Genomic DNA, 19,681 nt, shown 5'->3' on the forward strand with positions numbered 1-19,681 from the left:
CAAGTCTATTCATTGATGGCAGAGAATTAGTACATCCCATGGGACAAGTGAGCAGACAAAAATGAGTGGTATTCACCCAGGAAATGTACTGCAGCCACGTGTGGTGGAAATGAACTTGTAGTTCTGAACAGAAATGATGGACGTATCACATCCCAGCTTAAATGAGTAATGGATGAAATTGCAAGCCTGGAAATGAGACATTAAGATTATTATTTTTTTTTTTACTGAAGCTCAATCACGAAAATGTTGGTATGTAACACACTACCCCTTATATACGACATAGTCCTGCTTTTTCAGAATGCAAAACAAAATGCACGACAGCCATGCAAAAGTCACACATTTAAAAGTGGAGAGGCATTAGCAAGACCCCACAAAGCCCGCTGCTGGGCCCACCTCTTATCGGCCTACGCTATAATGCACAGGTTTCTCTCCGCAACATTATAATTCAGGACTGCATCACGCCTACACCCTCTGAAGAACAGGTATCTTGGAGTGCTCTTTCAAAATTCTAAGCCAGTGTTCTAGAACTCCATTGCTTTCGGCTGCCGGTAGTGATTGTGACATCAGCATTAGAACGTTCAGTTACAGAACATTCTAATCAAATGTCTGTGAACTCGCACACTCATTTAAGGGTTAAACAAATTCATGCTGCCATTTTGTGAGATAACCTACAGGTCTGGATTTGTGCGCGAGCGGCATTTCCTGTCCAGGGGGCATGGGCCGCAGGCCAACCCACACCCACAGACAACCCGCGGAGCGTGTGATCTTCTGAAGTAACGCCAAATTCGGTGCATTCCTTTATGCTCATGCCTGCGTGTCATCGGCAGGGCCGAATGCTGAAAAAACAGGCCACCAGAGGGCCCCGGTCCAGCCAGAGAACGTCTCCAACATGGCCTTAAACAAGCGAGGGGGGAGGCGTCACTTTTCAGGATTTTATATTTTAATTTAATCAAATAAAAGACGGCGAAAGGCAAAGATCGCCTCAGAGATCTCAGGAAAATGGCCGTTTCTTCTCTCAAGGGTTGTGGTGACAGTACAGTGAAACAAAACCCTCTCGACCGCTACCTTTCCCAGTCAGTGGGGATTTGGCGGGAACTTGAGCAACCGAAATCCCACCCATCCCCCACCCCCGTACAGTCACCAGTCACTCACCCCAGCCAGCATGCTGCCTGAGTTGGGATCTCTAGGATGCATGAATTTATCATAAGAGCATTAATTTTCCTTCATTGAGGCACATGCACTTCATACCCATCCACCATCTGCTCATCAAACCGTTGTATTTTAAAGTAAATAGCCCATTTGCTCATTTAAGCATCTACTGTTTTCATTATACAGGCCCTTTGCAAATTAATAAACACACAAGCAAACGTAATGAACCTTCCCTTAGATCGTGGTCAAATTTACCACATCTGGAATGTAGAGTGGAATGCAGTTACCACGCCAAGGTGGGGAAGGGGGAGGGGGGGGGTACATCGGCATTGCCTGCGCTGGCCTCCTTAACAGCAAGGGGCGAGGAATAAGCATGCGAAACCAAAAGCTGCAGAGGCAGAGAGGAAAGGGGGCCCACGCGTTGCGGTCCTATCAGAATGCAACTCCGCCCGGGACAACTGGACGCCTAAAAAAAAAGCTAAAAGCTTTTCCGGACTCACTGTCAATACGAACTCAAATCGAGTCAGATCTCAAAAGAGAGAAACGTTGCACAGAGCGTAGCTGCTGCAAAATTGTGTGCATCATTCAGCATGACGAAAATGTGCTATGGACATAAGATTTCACAAAAATATTTCTAAAAAAAACACTGCAAAATACATTCAAAATAATTACCAGATGAACAATAATAAATAACACAGAAATGGCCTGTTACGTTTCAAACTGGCGGTGAGAACAAAAACTGTAACATACGATAGCTTGGCCAATGAGAAGTGAACGCTAAACCAATCAGGAGTGACGGGTGTGGCCAGTGAAGATTGGTAGTCACACCCACTCCCTGTTCTCACCAATGAGAAGTGAGCTTAACCCCACAGACTAACTGCAATCTGGCATTATTCTAAACCACCAGAGAGAGCGTAAAATGTAAATGAACGTTTAATTACATTGACGGCAAATGCCTGTTTTCAACAACGTGTGGGCCAACTTACAAATCACGATCGAAAAAGTAAGTCACAACAGACATCTCGAAAGTGATTTACATAAACAAGCTTTGCCAATTAGGCAGCGGAAAAAGTCTTCCGGTGACATCGCTAAAAACCGCCATCTGTGAACGCTCCGATAATATTTCAACCTCGGCGAAATTTGCGGCCGTGACAGCTTTTCCACCAACATGTTGCCAGTTTTTGAAAACCAACTGACAGTTTAACCCAAATGCAGGTCAATCGCCTTCCAACATGACCTTTCCATTTTTTCCCCCCGTTTCTATACATAGGGCTGCAAGAATTATTCCAGGAATTAAAATGAACTGATTCGAAGTGTACTAATTAAACTGTTGACGAAAACGTAAATACCAGAGACAAGATGCTCATCTTTGAGATGAACAAACTTCCAAGCACACAGTAAGTATAGTTGAAGAAGAATATTTAGCCACAATTCAACTTTATATAGTGTTGTTATCCTTGATCTTAATTGTCATAAGAATACAACACTAAATACAGATTGTTTCTCAGATCTGAATAATGAAGAGTTATTCAAGTGAAACCCAATCAAAATACCTTTATTTTAGCTTCCTGAAACTACCATCTCACATAATGCATTTCTAAATGAACACTGTCTATGTAAAATTAAGATTTTTAGGTAAACTTACACTCTAAATATAAATCAATTTACATATTTTCATTTGCAAAGACACAGAGATCATGTGATCACACACCGGATTGGATAGGACTGCATAATTCTCTAAAAACCTGCATGTATGTTCCTAGTGTCATTGTGAGAGCACAGCACAGAAGGAATTTTATCCTGAATGACATGGCAAAAAAGCACACACACTCTCACTCCCTCACTCTCAACTGCAGTGCAAGATTTACCCAGCATGCTTAGCGAGCACAGCTCCATTCTGGCTCGATTGATGGAGGCAGCCCAAAACGATCCCAGCAAGCTCACGTATACAAGTCAAGATGCAGAGATCTGTGGGTGCCTTCTTATCCAGCTCACTGCTGCATTAACCTTTAGGTGTAAAAATTAACAAAACGTATAGCCATTCCTCACAGGGCAGCCAAGAACCTGCACGGCTGACGCTAATCGGGTTTATCGATAGCTATCCGAATTCAAACAGCGGAAGAACCGACCCAAAGACAATGCAGACGGGCCTAATCTGTACAGGTCACAAACTGCACTTACCAAACAACTCGAAGACTAGCATCCAAGGGGAGACACTGAAAGCCAACAACGACAACAACAAAGAGCATGTTTCCACACGCAAGCCTGGGCATCTCACTGCACTGGCATTTCATTGCTCAGTAATCGTGATACAAAATGCACAAACACCACAAGACGCACGCATGTTAAAGCACGTTCAGCTCGGTGCAACTCGGACAGGTACGTTCATGCATCAAATTGTGTGTAATTCTCAGTAAAATGATTCATCTGGTGAGGAATGCATTCTTTTATACAATGCATCCTATAATGCAATGCATTACCAAACCATCTGACAAGAAAGTGGTGATGATGAACACATTTGTACACACAATGTAAAATGCTCCTGGATGTACAAGTCTAAAATATCACACTCTACCTTCAACCACTGCTTCTAGCATAAGCTCCCAGCTAAACAACCTGTGCTGTTAATTCACAGTTAAAATTTTAAAATAACACGAGCTTGCGACAGTTTCGTAATGATGCGGCTGCGCCGGGCTGTTTCCAGCTAACTGACTCAACCGGAAAAGTTCGCGCGCCCACTCTGCTCGCCAGGGTCGTGGTGCCACCCCGAATCGTCCCCGAATCGTCCCGGCCAACAGCTGGCCGTCTGAGAAATGTGTTCACGGGTTGCTGCAGTCAGTGGAAACTTCCTGGAGTGTCAGACCCTCACTGTTTAACAGGTAGTGCGAAGGACCGCAAAGGACTCCTGTAATGTGGGACTGACCTCTGGCCCAGTGTCCTGTAATGTCCTCTAATGCCTGAGAACCGAGACTTTCTCAGTAATGTCTTTTGCAATGTGTGACTGAGACCTGACAAGTGGGTTATGTGTGAGTGTGAGTGTGTGTGTGTGTGTATAATGTGTGTGTGTATGTGTGTGAGTGTGTGTGTGTAAGTGCGTGTGCGTATGTGTGTTTGAGTGTGAGTGTGTGTGTGTGAGAGTGTGAGTGTGTGTGCGTATGTGAGTGTGAATGTACTGGTGTGCGTGTGTACAAGTGTACGTGTGTTCATATGAGCATGGCGTGTGCGTTTGTGTGTGCATGTGCCCATCTGCTTGTTTGTGTGTGTGTTTGTGTGTTCAACTCTCACAGTGAACACGCACACAGTTCGACTCTCACAGTGACTTGGCCGTCTCTTAAACTAGTCCGCCACGGTTTCCACACCCTCACACGCAGGGCAGCCAGTTCGCTGCGGGTGAGGACGGGGGGCCAGTCAGGAGAACTACGACCGGAGGAATTCAGAAAGATCTCTGTGGAATGTGAGAGGTTCTCCAAACAGACACACGAGGACACATGGGGTCCACAGGTCCAAACAGCACCAAACAGAGAAAAGCACAAAATCTTTTTTGTATTTTTAACTGGATACGTGCAAATAAATAAACACCCAATTAAAACACCTCAACTGCAGGCTAGTCGTGTGCGAGATACTTGCAAGTGGAGCAACCCGACTGGGACGGCATGAACTTCGTTCAGTCGGTGACTGTTCATCTCAGAACCATTTTAATATGGAAAGAAGACTTGTTTTGACTGTGGAAACTGAGGAAGGGGAACGTTTCCACCCTCAGCTTCAGCTGATCTGAGCAGTTTTTGTGGGTAGAGTATAAAAGAACACGACAGTGAACCTCATTTGGGGTCATAAATGACGGCGAGTTCAAATCATCCAGAGAACGTGCAGGTGTAAAATAAAACACTCGACTGACAGGCATCGGGCGGGCGGGAAACCCCCGTCTGAGAAAATCAGAGAGTGGGAAGTTCAAAGAGGTTTTATGAGTAAGCAGACAAAGCTGATTCATTCATTTGTCTCTCTCTCTTCCTCCGTCTCTCCGTCACTCTCTCGCTCTCTCTCTCTCTTTCCTCAGGTTGCCAGCGACGGGTCTTCTCAGTCGTCTATGGTTGACCCGGAATGCATCCCTTTTGTAAGAGTTTTGATTTATGCTTGCTGGCGGTTTCGTTTTCAATACTTTTTACTTTTCTTGTCAGAGAGGTTATAAAAGGCACTTTAAAGGGGATTTTCTTGTACAGCACAGCAATGCTGACAGCACCACAGCCTCCTGTTACCAACAACAGACCTTCAATAAGACAAATGTCATTTTTAAAAAATTCAAGAGAAAAGATGAGTCAAATACACCATTAGTAAAACCATTTTGGAGATTGGTGAGGTTCGCTATTCCTTGAAAAATAACAAGCAGATTTAGGTATAAGCTTATTTTAGAGTGCGCTGAGGAACTGCCCATGGGGTACAGTTACGTAATCAGGTCCAGTGTCTACCGTCTTCTGCAGAGATGTGGCGGAAGGCGAGGTTCAGCACTGTCAACTTTTACAGTTCCTGCGTTAGCACAAAGCTAACAGTCCCTGCATTAGCACAATGCTAACAGTCCTTGTGTTAGCACAAAGCTAACAGTCCCTGTGTTAGCACAAAGCTAACAGTCCTTGTGTTAGCACAAAGCTAACAGTCCCTGTGTTAGCACAAAGCTAACAGTCCTTGTGTTAGCACAAAGCTAACAGTCCCTGTGTTAGCACAAAGCTAACAGTCCCTGCATTAGCACAACACTAACAGTTCCTGTATTAGCACAAAGCTAACAGTTCCTGTGTTAGCCCAAAGCTAACAGTTCCTGCATCAGCACAAAGCTAAGTCCCTGTTTTAGCGCAAAGCTAACATCCATAAACACTGCATTACAGTGACGTCACTGGCTGTTCCAAAATGGGATTTAGTTAAGAAAACATCTGGCTATAAAAACTAAGCTAAGAGAAACACACAAAAAATAAATAAATAAATAAACTAACAAGGCAGATTGGGTCACCTGCAAACTGCTGTTTCAATCTCTAGGCCGGCCGAGAACACAAACACATTAATCCAGCTCAGGCCTTGCAGCTGCACTGCCAGACCATCGCACCTGGGGACGGAAAAATCCTGATTGTGCAAATCATACCAGTGAGCACAACCTGGAAATATGCTATATATATATATATATATATATATATATATATATATATATATGTATGTGTATATATATATATATATGTATGTGTATATATATATATATATACACACACACATACACACACGGAATGAAGATTACTGCGAGTCGCCTGTTTTTCAGAAGCTGCACTCAGGCCTGTGTTTTTGACCTGCTGGCCCGTCTGGTTCTGGCTCGGTCCAGATTGCGGGGGGTGTCCCCCGTCCCGATTTTTGGGAGCGGTGCCGCTGCAGACGCAGGGGAACGCGCCCCCGCAACGCACCCCCGCCCCCGCAGCGGAGGAACGGCGACTCCGGAATGTTCCATCCCCCCCCTGCCAACGTCACGATGCGGGAAGTGCATCTGCGGCGGGACGGACCCCCCCGTTTCTCTACCGGCTGCGGGACAGCGGCGAAAGATTGAAAGCAGATGCTGGCTCCCCAAAATGAGACGACGAGACAGGAAACACAAACCCAAAATTGCAGTTTTTCGCAGCTGCGGACTGCGCTTCTTCTCAAACTAATATAAAATGGAGGTTAACCAGAGTCTCCTTTTCACAGCACTGCCATGACCACAACTGGCTGTGAGCGCTTCTGCTGGTCCACAGAGCTGCTAATCGCTCAGGAGAGTATAAAAAAAGCACTGAATTGGACTTGGAACCACGTGGAAAGAGACACCACTGAGTGAACAGCACAATCTTTCTGTGGGACCAAGACTGAGTCGCACCACAACAACTCAAAACTAGGAAGAACGAATGATGTTTTTTTCCCCCCTCAAACTATTTGGTATGTACGGACTCTGTGCCGCGAGTCTGTCTTTAAATGTGGGTGTAAACACTGGTTTAAATTTTCTGTCCTTACACAACAACACATGCAAATGCTGGCCGGAGTGCCTATCCACAACAATCCACAGAAGCTACTCTTAACCCTCTTGGACCAAGCCAGGAAAAGCAGAGGGTCTGCCAACTACTGGATTCTGGGATTCGACACCAGACCGTGGGGTCCACCCACACACTGGAGCAGTGCCATAACAGGATGAGCATACTGGACAAGGCTACATTTTGGGGTAAAAAAAAAAAAATTATCGGCTCATTAAGAGGGTGGAGGGCTGAATAGCTTTTGGGAAACGCGACTCTAAAGCACAGCGTATGGAAGAGACAGAAGAGGATCGTGGGGGGGGGGGGGGGGGGGGCGAGGGGAGGCGCTGTGTGTGTGTGTGGACCCAGCCTAGTGGGAATTTGGGCACTGAACTCATCTGCAATCACCACGGGTTCCAGAGCTGCTGGACTCCCATTGGTCGAGGCAGAATGCCAGATGGAACCGCCCGGTCCAATGGGAGCTCATTATCTCTCAGCGATGCAGCACCCCGATTAACAAGGCAGGATGTAGACCTTCCCTGCACTCTTCTGGACCATGACTCAACCAGATGCCTGCAGACTACACTGGGGTTCCGTGACAATAAAGGACAAGGGGAGAGAGGGATGGAGAAAGAGAAGAAAGGATAAATAGTGTGTGTGTGAGAGTGAGAGAGAGAGAGAGAGACTGCTTCAAAGATGTTTTGTGTTGCATCAAGAGCTTCTGACTTGCCAAATAATGCATGGATACGTCTGCCAAATGATGCGAACGTAAATTAGAGAGCAGGAGAACAGAAAGAAGGCGAGTGTGTGTTGCAGGTTTGCGTAAACCAATAGCATTCATTCCCCTTATAATCTCAGGCTGCAGCCAGTAAATGGAAGAAAGGAACAGGCCACACTAATATCCCAATTAGCCAAGCATTCAGAGCACCATAAACTGGAAAGCGACCGAGAGGTTACTGGGGTAATCTCGGCCTAAAGTCTTGCAGTGCTGAAGAACTTGTGGAGACACACACACTGAAACATCAGGAGTTAGTGCCAGAGTACCGGAAGGTACAGTTTTCTCTCCTGTGACACCTCCCTTCCAGAGAGAGAGAGTGGGTGGAGCTAGGAGAATGAGTGACAGGTGATATCCAGATGCAATCGTGATTCGTGCTGCTCTGCCAGAGAGACAGCCACGTCCTACTCAAAGCTCATTGGCTACTGCTGCCTGTATGTAAATGAGCTCCCTGCAAAACATTCCATGTGGGAAAAAACTCATTGGCTGGGCTGATCAAAACAAATGAAGACAAACAAACAACGCCAACATTAGCATGTCCTCTGACTACCTGGGTTCAGCACATTAACCAAATTCACACAAAATCGTGGGAATCCCAACAGAATTAACAGACGCACATCCAGCATGATCCTCTCAAGACTATGCTTAGAGACCTGAAAAATAACAATAGCAATAACTGCAAAAGATACACAATCCCAACTCATTCCCACTTCTTAAAAAAAAGGCGCCAATCAATGGCTCTCGAGCGGCAGCTAAAGCCATAATGCAAGATCTCAGCCTAACCAGTACCATGAACCTTTACTTGTGATGTCACCAGTAATTCAGCATGACATCTGCTGAGGTGGTCCATTATTTCTAACAGTAACTTGAGTTTGAGTCTTCATCTCAACGACAGGTTACAGGTTCGAAGGTGCGGAGAGCCCGCGCACAAACTGGGCTTCAGACGGAAGACAGCGGTCACCATCAACCATCCTTTGACCTGCTGCAAAATCAGGAGGGCCTCAGTCCTGGAGTACTAGAGGATTTCTCTATGGTTTTTCTCTCCGTCTGAACCCTTAACTACATACCTGGATTAATTATCAGGCTTAACGAACGCAGGTGACCAGGTGCTGGTGGAGACACTCAGTCCATCCCCCACTCAGACGCATAGTAATCAGCCGCACCACGCAGCCAATGCCGGCAAGTCTTCCTTGGCCTATATATAACCGAGAGACAGTGAGATCCAGACCACTCTTGCATTTTTATAACCATGTTACGGTTTCAGACACACTTCCGAACGCTCTGACTCAGCTAGTGTCCACACTTAGCACTGAGCATAAAAATGTGAGCATTATCATCCAGTGAGTCAGCTAGCACATTTTCAGCATATTTAACTTAACACAGGGTGGTGTGTGTTACAGTCCTTTTCTGTAACAAGTCCTTTCCCGGATTTGTACTTTTGTTTTATTTATTTTAGGATAAAGACTTGACCATTAAATGACTCTTGGTACTGGACATAAATTTGAACTTTAAATGTTTTCAGCTTGACTATTTATTTTCTGATCTGAGATCTGAGACTGAAATAATGTGACATTTATAAAGTGAAAAAGATCAGCAATTGGCCTCATGGGAAACCTAGAACACCACAAATGTTCACCAAAAAAAAATACTGGTAAAAATGATCAAAATAGAAAATGCTTTGGACACGATTAGGGGTAAACAAGGCGTGTGAATATGTGTGTGTGTGTTTGATATGCAGTGTGAGGTGTGTGCGTGTGTGTGTGTGAAGGTAGCTTTACCCACCCCACAGGGCAGATGACTGAATGACAGCTGTGATGGAGGAGCTCTATTTCTGCAGCCCCCCAGGCTATAAAATCCTTTGCTCTGCTCAGCAGATTCAATCGGATCAATAGGCTTTCTCCCACAATGATCCGCCCGTAACCTGAACCATGGCGTCTGCCCCCCCACCCCCACCCCAAGAGCCCAGCCCCCATCCCCCTAAACCCACCCCCCGCCCCCACAGCCCGGGACAGGACTGTTGCGGGACAGGAGAGGAGAACAGACTCAGAGATTTTCAGGGCTCGCACCCCAGCTGAGACACCTTCCAGTGCTCAGGTTCGCTAACACCTGCTTCAAGGGGTGGAGTTTACGGAGGTTGTAGACGCCAAGTTTTAAATAAGCCATCTCCCTGTGGTTGGCTAAGATAGAAGGCATGGAACAAGGCATACATGCAACACGACCTCACGTGCTGGAAAACAAGGGAAGTTACATCACACAAAGGTACTTCCATGCAATTTTTGAAGGCCTCAGCCCCCCCGTTATTTAATTACATTTGAGTCCTGCTGCACTTGGGGCATTTCTCTGTGCGCTGTAACACAGCAGGAGGGAATGCGAGCCCTCCAGCCATCCCTGGGCGAGGCAGGCGTGGCAGGCAAAGCGGTGGCCGTATCTGTGGGCGGATTGCGAAAGGACTGCGCGGTGGGGGGGGGGGGGGGGGGGGGGTTTGGGCGGGGTTCAAACTCGCACCTCTATGCGAAAGAAAACCCTCTAAACCTGACAGTGTCCTAGAACTGGCCAAACACACTAACCATAACACGCTCTCAATGTGGACAGCAATCCGCTATTGTGGCTCTCCGTTCATGATGAGAGCCTAATAATTATTTTAAAAACACTATAATCACCAGGGGAAAAAAAACAATTCTTGCCGATCACTGACAGCTGTAACAAACAAATAAATAAATAAATAAATAAAGTTTCACAACTATTCAGGGGGAAATAAATCCCTCTTTCATATGAGTATAGATGTTTGGTTAGCAACCTGTTTTCTTGGCAATTCTCTGAGTGTCTTCTGCAGGATTGTTTTTTCAGATTTCACAGGAAACTGAAGGGTGTGTTTGACCTTTGACCCGGGACTGGTTCAGACAGACGCACATGTCAGGAAGCAAAACAAACAGCTGTGAACACCACAACATCTGGGTTAACCACACAGCCCACATTTATCTTTAATGCTGCAGTGGATTGATTTTCACTCAGTCTTACTCAGTTGCTAATGAATTTAAACTGGTTGAAATTAGATCTAACCGATAGCTGTTTAAGCACCTAAAACAAGCTATGTCCATGACAACAGAACCGAAAAGAATCTTAGGGTGGCAATAATTAAAGCTCTAAGAGTTCATCAATTACAAAAACCAATCAGGAATTCAATTATACATACATAAACACAAACATTCACATATACTGTGATTTTACAAATTAATAAAAAGTTGTTTCCATAAAAGGCAGTAAGGATCAAACAAACAGGATAAAACTATTCTCGGGAGGCATGGAGCTTAGATCAACAGTCGCCCAGGACTTGAGTAGGCTGTAAGGCTGTCAAACTGTGGAATTCCAGTGTGAAAAGTGTGTCTCCGTAAATCTGGGTTACCAAGTCATAAACTCGTGACTGAGACTGGAAAACAACACAGGCAGCGAACTTTATGCAAGGCGAAATCAGAAATGCCATTTTCTCCATTATAACACAAAACTACCCAGGACTGCATAAACTCAGGCCTGTTCCGCACAAAGATACGTCTCAAATTATTTCAAAGATTGCTGAAAACAAAACCTTTTCGCAAGCAGTCCAGGGCACAAAAGACCAATTGTGGGTTTAATTCCATCAACACACGGTTTTGGCTGCAGTCTCTCGCCATCTCTCAGCAAAGCAACTGGACCAGGTCTGAAACGGCTCACACGCGCTCGCAACACGCATGCACACACACACACAAACACACACACACACACACACACACACACCCAACACGCATGCACACACACACACACTGTACAGTACAGTACAGTTCCTACTGTACAGTTGCACTGAGATCAAGGAAACTTTAATGTCTGTGTGAAGTGGTGGCGGCGGCATGTAGGAAAAAAAAAATCACAGAAAGGTCACCTCTTACATCGTGTGCAGTGCACTGTATCATTACCACAATCCAATCACTTCTGGTCATGAACTGCTCATGAAAATAGAGAAAACTGAATGGTATGAGTTATACCTATGATGATGTAATTTGCTTGTGGTTAATAGTAATTTACTTATGGCATATGTACCCCTCCCCCCCCACCCACCCACCCGGCTACCCCCCACCCCTGCACGTACGGGGTTTTAGACTCATGCAAATGCTCTTGTAACTCATGCGCATGCAAGTGAAACCAAACCCTGCATGACTTTTATTCTCCCGCAGATGAGACTGTGGATCTCCGGACTGCACAGTGGGTCTTCCGGACCTCCCAGGTTACTGAACCATGAGTGACCTCTAAACTGAGGTGGTGGGGGGCGGAGGGCGGGGGGGCAGGGGGGGGGGGATAGACTCTGATCCAAGAGACCCACTGACCTAACGCCCTAGTCCCAGCACCGTTCACTCGAATCAGGGGGGAGACCCCCCCCCCCCCCACCCCACACACACAGACTTGGACAGATTTTTCCATCATTTGGCCTCTGGGACGCCCTGGCGAAGGCGACGCTTGAAACGCGCTGTGATTCGCAGCAGGCGCGTCCCACATCAGCCCGCCCCCCCCCCCCCCCCATGAGAAAAAACATTCCATGGAACCAGAAAGTCTATGTTTGACTGCACGGCCAGACAGAATGGGAGAAAAAAAGAGGACAATCGATAGGGGCTGCGGTTCGGGAACAAACAAAACCGAAAAGCAGGGGACGGCCGGTAATTTACAAACCAATCTCCATAAATATTACAAATGGACGATTGACTCTCCCTTGGCGAGGCATTGGCACCTGTAAGACTCTGAAATCCTGCTCTGTAATACAGTGCACAAATACACTGAGACAGGAGAGACACAGTCAGACAGAGAGAGACTGCCATGCAGAGAGAGCTATGGGTCTTTTTTTATTTTGGGCGGAACAGGAGTGATTTTTTTTTGGGGGGGGGGGGGGGCCGAGGCGGCAAGTTTATATTGCCACTCTGTGGGTTACATTCAAAACACTCAAAACATTTTTTTGAATGAGTTCTGTATTTTTACTGAGGAAGCAATCATTTATTAAAAAAACAAAAACAAAGGGACATACCAACCTAACAGCAAATATGCCAGAGAGACACTGTTAAAAATAAAGAACAATGTGAAAAACATTTAAGGCTCTTAATGAAGGTTGTGTTCTCTTAAGATACTACGCAACTCTTAATGCCAAAAACCTATATTTGTGATAGTTTTAAAGAAATGAAGTACTGTGAATGAATCTCTAACTGATGCTTGAGACAGAAAACATCTCACTTGTTATTCTCGTACAGTATACAGTATACTAGAGTAGCATATGAGCATATGTAGGCCAACCAAAATCCAGGACCAAAGGGCCTTCTGGTTTTCGTTGTTACTCCACATTTTGACTCATCAGTTAGAGGAAACTCATTTCTTGGCCGCGAACTAGTTGCTGTCCATTTTAAAGTGGAAGCCTTGTGGAGGGGTTGGGGGGGTTGGATTAATTCATCTTTAAAGTGGATGGAGACAGAACTTTGCACAAACACAAACTCACTGACACACTTTAGTGTCCAGGAAGCCCAGATTTAGTAATCGCACTGTTCTGCAACACTGCACCACAGGAAACAAACGGTCACACCAGCGCCCGTCACAAACCCCCCCCAACAGACCTGGGCTTCATCCGTGAACACGCACGCACATAAACTAACACAAGCCCTGCTATCAGGGACAACAGTGGTAAAGCCAAACACGGTCAAGAAATCTCCGGCTTAAAAAAAAAAATTATAAAAAATGTCACGAGATACCGTACAAGATAGCGCGTGAACTACACAGTCAAACGAGAACAGTACAGATAATCACGGAAGCGCTAAATTGCAGTTACTCAGTAAAGCACAAGTTCACCGATCATGCAGCATGTACAAGCAATCATCGGTCTTCTGCGTCTAACTGGCTAAAAACCTGGAACTAATCTCATTTCTCAGACGTATTTTTGAACACACGGGGGCCTTCAATTCAACATGAGAACAAACGAGTGATCACACATCACTCAGGAGCCAAAAAGCAGATACCGGAAAGTGGGATCTAATCTGCAAAATGTGATACAGAGATGTTCAGTCCACCACAGTAATGGTAATGGTGGTAATTCAAGTTCTAAAACGAAGATTTCACAGCACACCCTCGAAGCCGCCATGTTGCACACAACCTTTACCCGCCATGTTGCACACAACCGTTACTCAAGAAGGCCCCCGTGACGGGACATTGGCACTGAAAGGGGTCACAGTGCTCAGCGGAAATCTGGACCAGTCCTGCGAACTTCACACCACTGTGACATGGAGAAAACAGTGTTTTCGCCTCCGACACGGGGGGCACTCTGGGTTTCCTCAGGATAATTCTGGTCCTTTTCTCTGAAAGGCCCGAACGTGGGTCCAGTGAGCTCGGTTCTAGGGACCGCACTGCCTCGCCTCGTCCTCTTTTGTGGCGATAAAATTTTTGTTATTGATAAATTTCTTAGATCAAAACAGACAGGCAAGGAACAGGAACAGACAGGAATCCAAATACCTTCTCCCCAGCCCTAAGGATCGCGCTTAAAGATAATCTAGTGCATGAATGAGAAGCGTAAATCGGTGCGACAATAATGAATAAAATGATTATTATTAATGATTAACAGTCTGAACATAACACAACAAAACATAACATAATGACAAGAACAGGGCATTCAGCCCAACAGTGCTCAGCATTTTCCTGACTAAACTGTACCTAGTGTACCTCTGATTACCTACAGACCAGATAGTATCTAACACCGTATCAAGCCTGGTCTTGAAAATCCCTAGAGTGCCTGCCTCTACTACGTGACCTGGCAGGCTATTCCGCGTGAAATAATTCTTCCCAATATCTCTGTGGAATTCCCTGTTGGAAACCCAGGTTCTAGTGTCAGGCGTGCGAGACCCCACCAGCATTTTAACACCGCGGTGCAAATCTGAAAAGTTGAATCTTTACCTGCAACTTGAGTGCAGACCTTAAACGAGGGTGGATCTGCTTTGGTGTGGACTTCAACTCATGGTTTCAACTGGAAGAGCTGAAACCAGAGCACAGCCCAATTCTACTCAAACTGCTTGAAACAAAACTTTTGACCTTTGTGGAAGCAAGGGGAGAAAGGAGATATGTTTGGGGTGGTGGGGGGGAGAATGGGGGGGGGGGAGGGTGGTTCCTGTGAATATGGAATTCACACTCAAATGCAAACACTGCAAAAGCACTGTGACGCCGTCCAGGTTCAAAATACCTCTTGTCCATTTCAAAATAAACTGACTGCCAAAAAGCCTGTCAAACCCATCTGTTGGGCAGCTGGGAAAACCTGGACCGGAGCAGGCTGATACGGAATGGACCTCCTGCAGCCAGTCGCTCCAGCATATGTAGGGGGGGTTGAAATGCTGGCTGATAAACAGCCAGGCTATCACTGCAGAAACGCTTGGGTAAGCAGGCCAGTCCAATGGGAAATTCTACACCTGCACTCTGAAACGCGAAGAAGAAAAAAAAAAAAAAAACTTTTAACGTGTCGCGTTTCTAAGGTCATTTCCTCTAGTTGAAAAGTACTTCAAACAAATTTGCGAGAAAATGGAAACCTTGAAAATACTTCCCACACCGAAAGGAAAATTCGCGAAGGGTTTCAGAGAAATGCCCACACACGCCTCCTCCACTGTAGTAGTGGCTGTCCCCGCAACGGTCGCCTTGCAAACTTTTCCCTGCAGTGTGATCTCGGTGTGATCCCCCCTCCCAACTGGAATCCTCGACTGTGCCCATGCTCTAGTTTCACAAATATATCACCTGCAAGAGCACAAGCTTTGGAAATCAACCAACCGAATTTCAAAGGAACAAGGAAGCCGAGTGGCATATTCTGGCCCCAGCATGTGCAGATCCCAGACATCTTCTGGCAAACAGGGCGGACCCAACTAAAGGACGACAGCACCCCACAGAATCAAACGCTCGTGGTTCGAGCGGAGCGACCGGGGAGCAGCAGGATGAGGCTTAAATGAGGAACACCGGTTGCACAAATCTTAGGGCGTGTTACAAAAGATGAGCTTCTCATAGGGTCTGTACAGGCAGAAAGGGCAGTGAGGGGATCCTGATCGTTCCGCGGTAAAAAAGGAATCTGGATTCCCGTCACTTCCTGATGGACCTGGGCAGCATCCGCTGTGGTGAAGAATGCGCGGACTCACTAGCCGATCCGCTAAATGTCACGTGACGAGATACAGATCTATAGATCTGAACCTCAGCCCGCACCACAGCAAAGCAGGGAGGGAGGGGTTGGACGGTGTGTGTACGTGTGTACGTGTGTGTGTGTGTGTGTTCATGCAAGTGTACAAATAGGTGATAGGACAGGATAAGATAGAGCTTGCAGGGAAGGTGGGGTTGGATTGTGTTTGTGTACGTGTGTGTGTGTATGTGTGTGTGTTCATGCAAGTGTACAAATAGGTGATAGGACAGGATAAGATAGAGCTTGCAGGGAAGGTGGGGTTGGATTGTGTTTGTGTACGTGTGTGTGTGTATGTGTGTGTGTTCATGCAAGTGTACAAATAGGTGATAGGACAGGATAAGATAGAGCTTGCAGGGAAGGTGGGGTTGGATTGTGTTTGTGCGTGTTTGTGTACGTGTGTGTGTGTATGTGTGTGTGTTCATGCAAGTGTACAAATATGTGATAGGACAGGATAAGATAGAGCTTGCAGGGAAGGTGGGGTTGGATTGTGTTTGTGCGTGTTTGTGTACGTATGTGTGTGTATGTGTGTTCATGCAAGTGTACAAATATGTGATAGGATAGCATAGGATAGAGCTTGCAGGGAAGGTGGGGTTGGATTGTGTTTGTGTGTGTTTGTGTACGTGTGTGTGTGTGTGTGGGGGGGGGGGGGCGTGCGTGCATGTGAGTGTGTGAATGAGTGATAGGACAGGATAGGATACAGCTTGCAGGAAGCGTGTGGTTAGATTGCGTGTGTGTGTGTGTGTGTGTGCATGCACGTGTACATGTGCATACAAATGTATGAATGTGCGATGGGACAGGATAGGACAGAGCTTGCAGAATGAACTTGGAGAATAGAGCAATCTGTTCAACCTGAAATGGTTTAATAATGTATGCAGGAATAGTAATACATGTATGTGTGTTATCTTAGCAAGTTCCTCTGTACTGTGTCTCAGTTCCAGGACCCAACTCAGACCCCTGAGGAACTTCACAGGGTGGGGAGGCAGCGATCTGGGCGTAGGCTATGGGCAGGATGCGCTATGGCCAGCAAGGAGAAGTGAGACAGTGTGCTCATTTTGTGTGTGTGTGTGTGTGTGTGTGTGCGTGTGTATATGTGCATGTGTGAGAGAGAGTGTGTGTGTGTGTTTTTGCATGTCAGACTGCGTTTGTATGTGTGCGAGTTTGTGCGTGGATGAGTGCATATACATGTGTGGGTAAGCGTGTGTGTGCATGTGATTGTGTATGTGTGTGTGTACACGTGTAAGTAGGTGCACGTAAGAGTGTCTGTGTGTACGAGTGTGCTTACATGTGTAAGTAGGTGTATGTGTGTTTGTACATGTCTAGGAGATGAGCAAAATGAAAAGGCACCATAGGTTTGCACGCAACAAGCTACTTTGTTGACCTGGCATGAAAAACAGTTGAATGTCAAGTCCACCATGAAAACCACATCAGTGTACCATGAAAGGAAGCCATCATCTATAGCCACCTGCAAGACTGCAGTCAGCAAAGTCCTGCATCCTCCTCGACTAAAAGGAGATGAAGACTGAGCTGCCTGCAAAATGTGAGACCTACAATTACTGATCCATTGTTAAATACTTGACATAGTCTTGTAGGTGGTGCACTGTGCAGTAGGAAATGCATTGTTTATGTTGATCCCTAGCAACCTCCAACGCAGTTCAACTTTAAAAGGAAAGTCGGCTTCACGCCAATCGACATTTTCTGAACAGCTCTGGCTTAAGAGCATCTGCCAAATGCCAATGTTGCAAATTATTAACAGCAAAAATCGTATCCATTGCGTTTGCACACATGCCAATGCCCGTTTAAAAAACGCCACGATTACGCCAATCTATGACAATTGAGTCGGTTTATAGCTCCGATTAAGTTCAATAAATGGGGTTGCTGCCGGAGGAGGACATATTTGCGATCGTGGCAAGGTAGGCCTCGTCTATTCATCCGCTTGAGAAAGGTCAGTTTATAGCCAGGTATCCCTCGTTCCCTCTCAAGACAGAGCAGAGGGCGTGTCTGCAAAACCGAGAAAAGATTGACACGCTGATCAAACCCCATTAAGTGGTGTATCTCTAGCGAGTAGGCTACACAGTTCGGGAAACCCGTTTTATAATGAGCAAAATAAAAGAGCATGTTGAAGTTATTCGCCAATTCCTTTTAGTATACTTAACCATCGTACAAGTTAGCGTTAGCGAGTTTGTATAACCCTGACTGCAGCCCCCACGTTTTGGTCTAGGGGTAACACATGTGACACCACTCAGCCAAATAATCACCAAAACTAGCAACTACTGGATATTGAGTAAGGGGGTGGTAATGTATGCAGTAAAACAAAGAAAAGGCAAACATACTCATTTCTCATGCATATCCTGTCCTGGAAGACTTTGTCCAAGGGGATGGTGGCTTGTCCAAGAAACACATCGAGACCCATTAGCGCTCTGTGCATCACCGTGAGGACCAGGTCGCTACTCCCGGCGGGGTACGCGTTTCGTCCCTCCGCCTCCAGCACCCCGGGAAGAAGCTCGAAAGAGCATTCCTCCTTCCACTCCGGTGCGGTCGTCTTCTCCACCACACACGTAGAAAATTTCTCCTTTCCGACCTGAATGATGGTATAAACATCGCTGGTGCCGTTTTTGCCTTTCGCCCGCAAGCCCCTTCCACGGAGCACCGTCACCTGAACGTGTGTAGGCACCCATCTCTGCTCGTCGTCAACATTTAGCGAAGACATTTCCAAATCCTCCAGGGGGGGAATGAAATCGGGACACCGTGCTGGGTGGGGGGAGCGGAAAAATAACACGACACCCGCCGCGTCCTTCAAAAAACAGCAGCAAGCACTCAAGCTTCCGAGCCTAGCCTGCGGGTGGACAGCAAAGCATTATTTCTAATTCTCGCCCCTTCTCGGAAAAGTTTGCTACGCTCCTTCGCTTCTGCTGTCCCGTGCCTGCGCGTGTCGGAGCTTATCGCAGACGGTGCTTGGCTCGCCGACGCTCCGCTCTGCCCGGACAGGTTCCCCTCCGCAGAATCGCTACAGAATCCACTGAATGGCTGGGCTAAGGCGAAGCAGTCGCCGACGTCACACTTTATCCTCCCTGCAGGACGAGGAAGTAACAACTGCCGGCGGATTCCGCTTGCTTAGCCTACCCTCGAACTTCTTAAGTATTTTTTTCTCTCGTTATTTTTTTTCCTTATGCCGCGTCTCGAATAAATCTTTTGTCTTTTCTTGAGAACACGACTCTAAATCTCGTTTCAGTACTCAGTACCTCGTTGCCACGACTGACCGACCCACCCTGTGAAAAATAAGCCATCCCCAAAAGTAGCCCACTGCAATAGCGTGGAGGAGCAAGGCTACCCCGGATGACATAATAATGCAGATGCTTAAAGTGTTCACGGTTTGATCTGCACACACCAATAACACTGACACTTATTTCAAGATAATGTTTTATTATGAAACACTCATGGCAAAAACCGGTAAGATTCCTTTATATTCCGTTGGTCTCTGTCGTTGCGGCTCGCCAGATGCCTGCAGGATTCAGCAGAATAAAGTTGACCGTGCTTTTCCCCCATTGC

General features: G+C 46.3%; 1 protein-coding gene across 3 annotated transcripts in view; it reads right to left on the reverse strand.

Annotated features, from left to right (window-relative positions):
• rab11fip5a (RAB11 family interacting protein 5a (class I)) overlaps positions 1 to 19,424 on the reverse strand; it is a 39,772-nt gene extending 20,348 nt beyond the window's left edge. For 2 of the 3 annotated variants that reach the window (XM_035417831.1, XM_035417830.1), the window contains exon 1: positions 18,466 to 18,842. In XM_035417831.1, the coding sequence (XP_035273722.1) occupies positions 18,466 to 18,842 (377 nt within the window). Of the gene's footprint in view, positions 1 to 18,465 lie in introns of all 3 variants that reach the window. The other variant, XM_035417828.1, reaches the window with a different exon arrangement.
• Between the last annotated feature and the right edge of the window lie 257 nt (positions 19,425 to 19,681).

The sequence above is a fragment of the Anguilla anguilla genome, chromosome 5 (assembly GCF_013347855.1).
Source record: "Anguilla anguilla isolate fAngAng1 chromosome 5, fAngAng1.pri, whole genome shotgun sequence".
In the NCBI taxonomy this organism is placed as follows: Eukaryota; Metazoa; Chordata; class Actinopteri; order Anguilliformes; family Anguillidae; genus Anguilla; species Anguilla anguilla.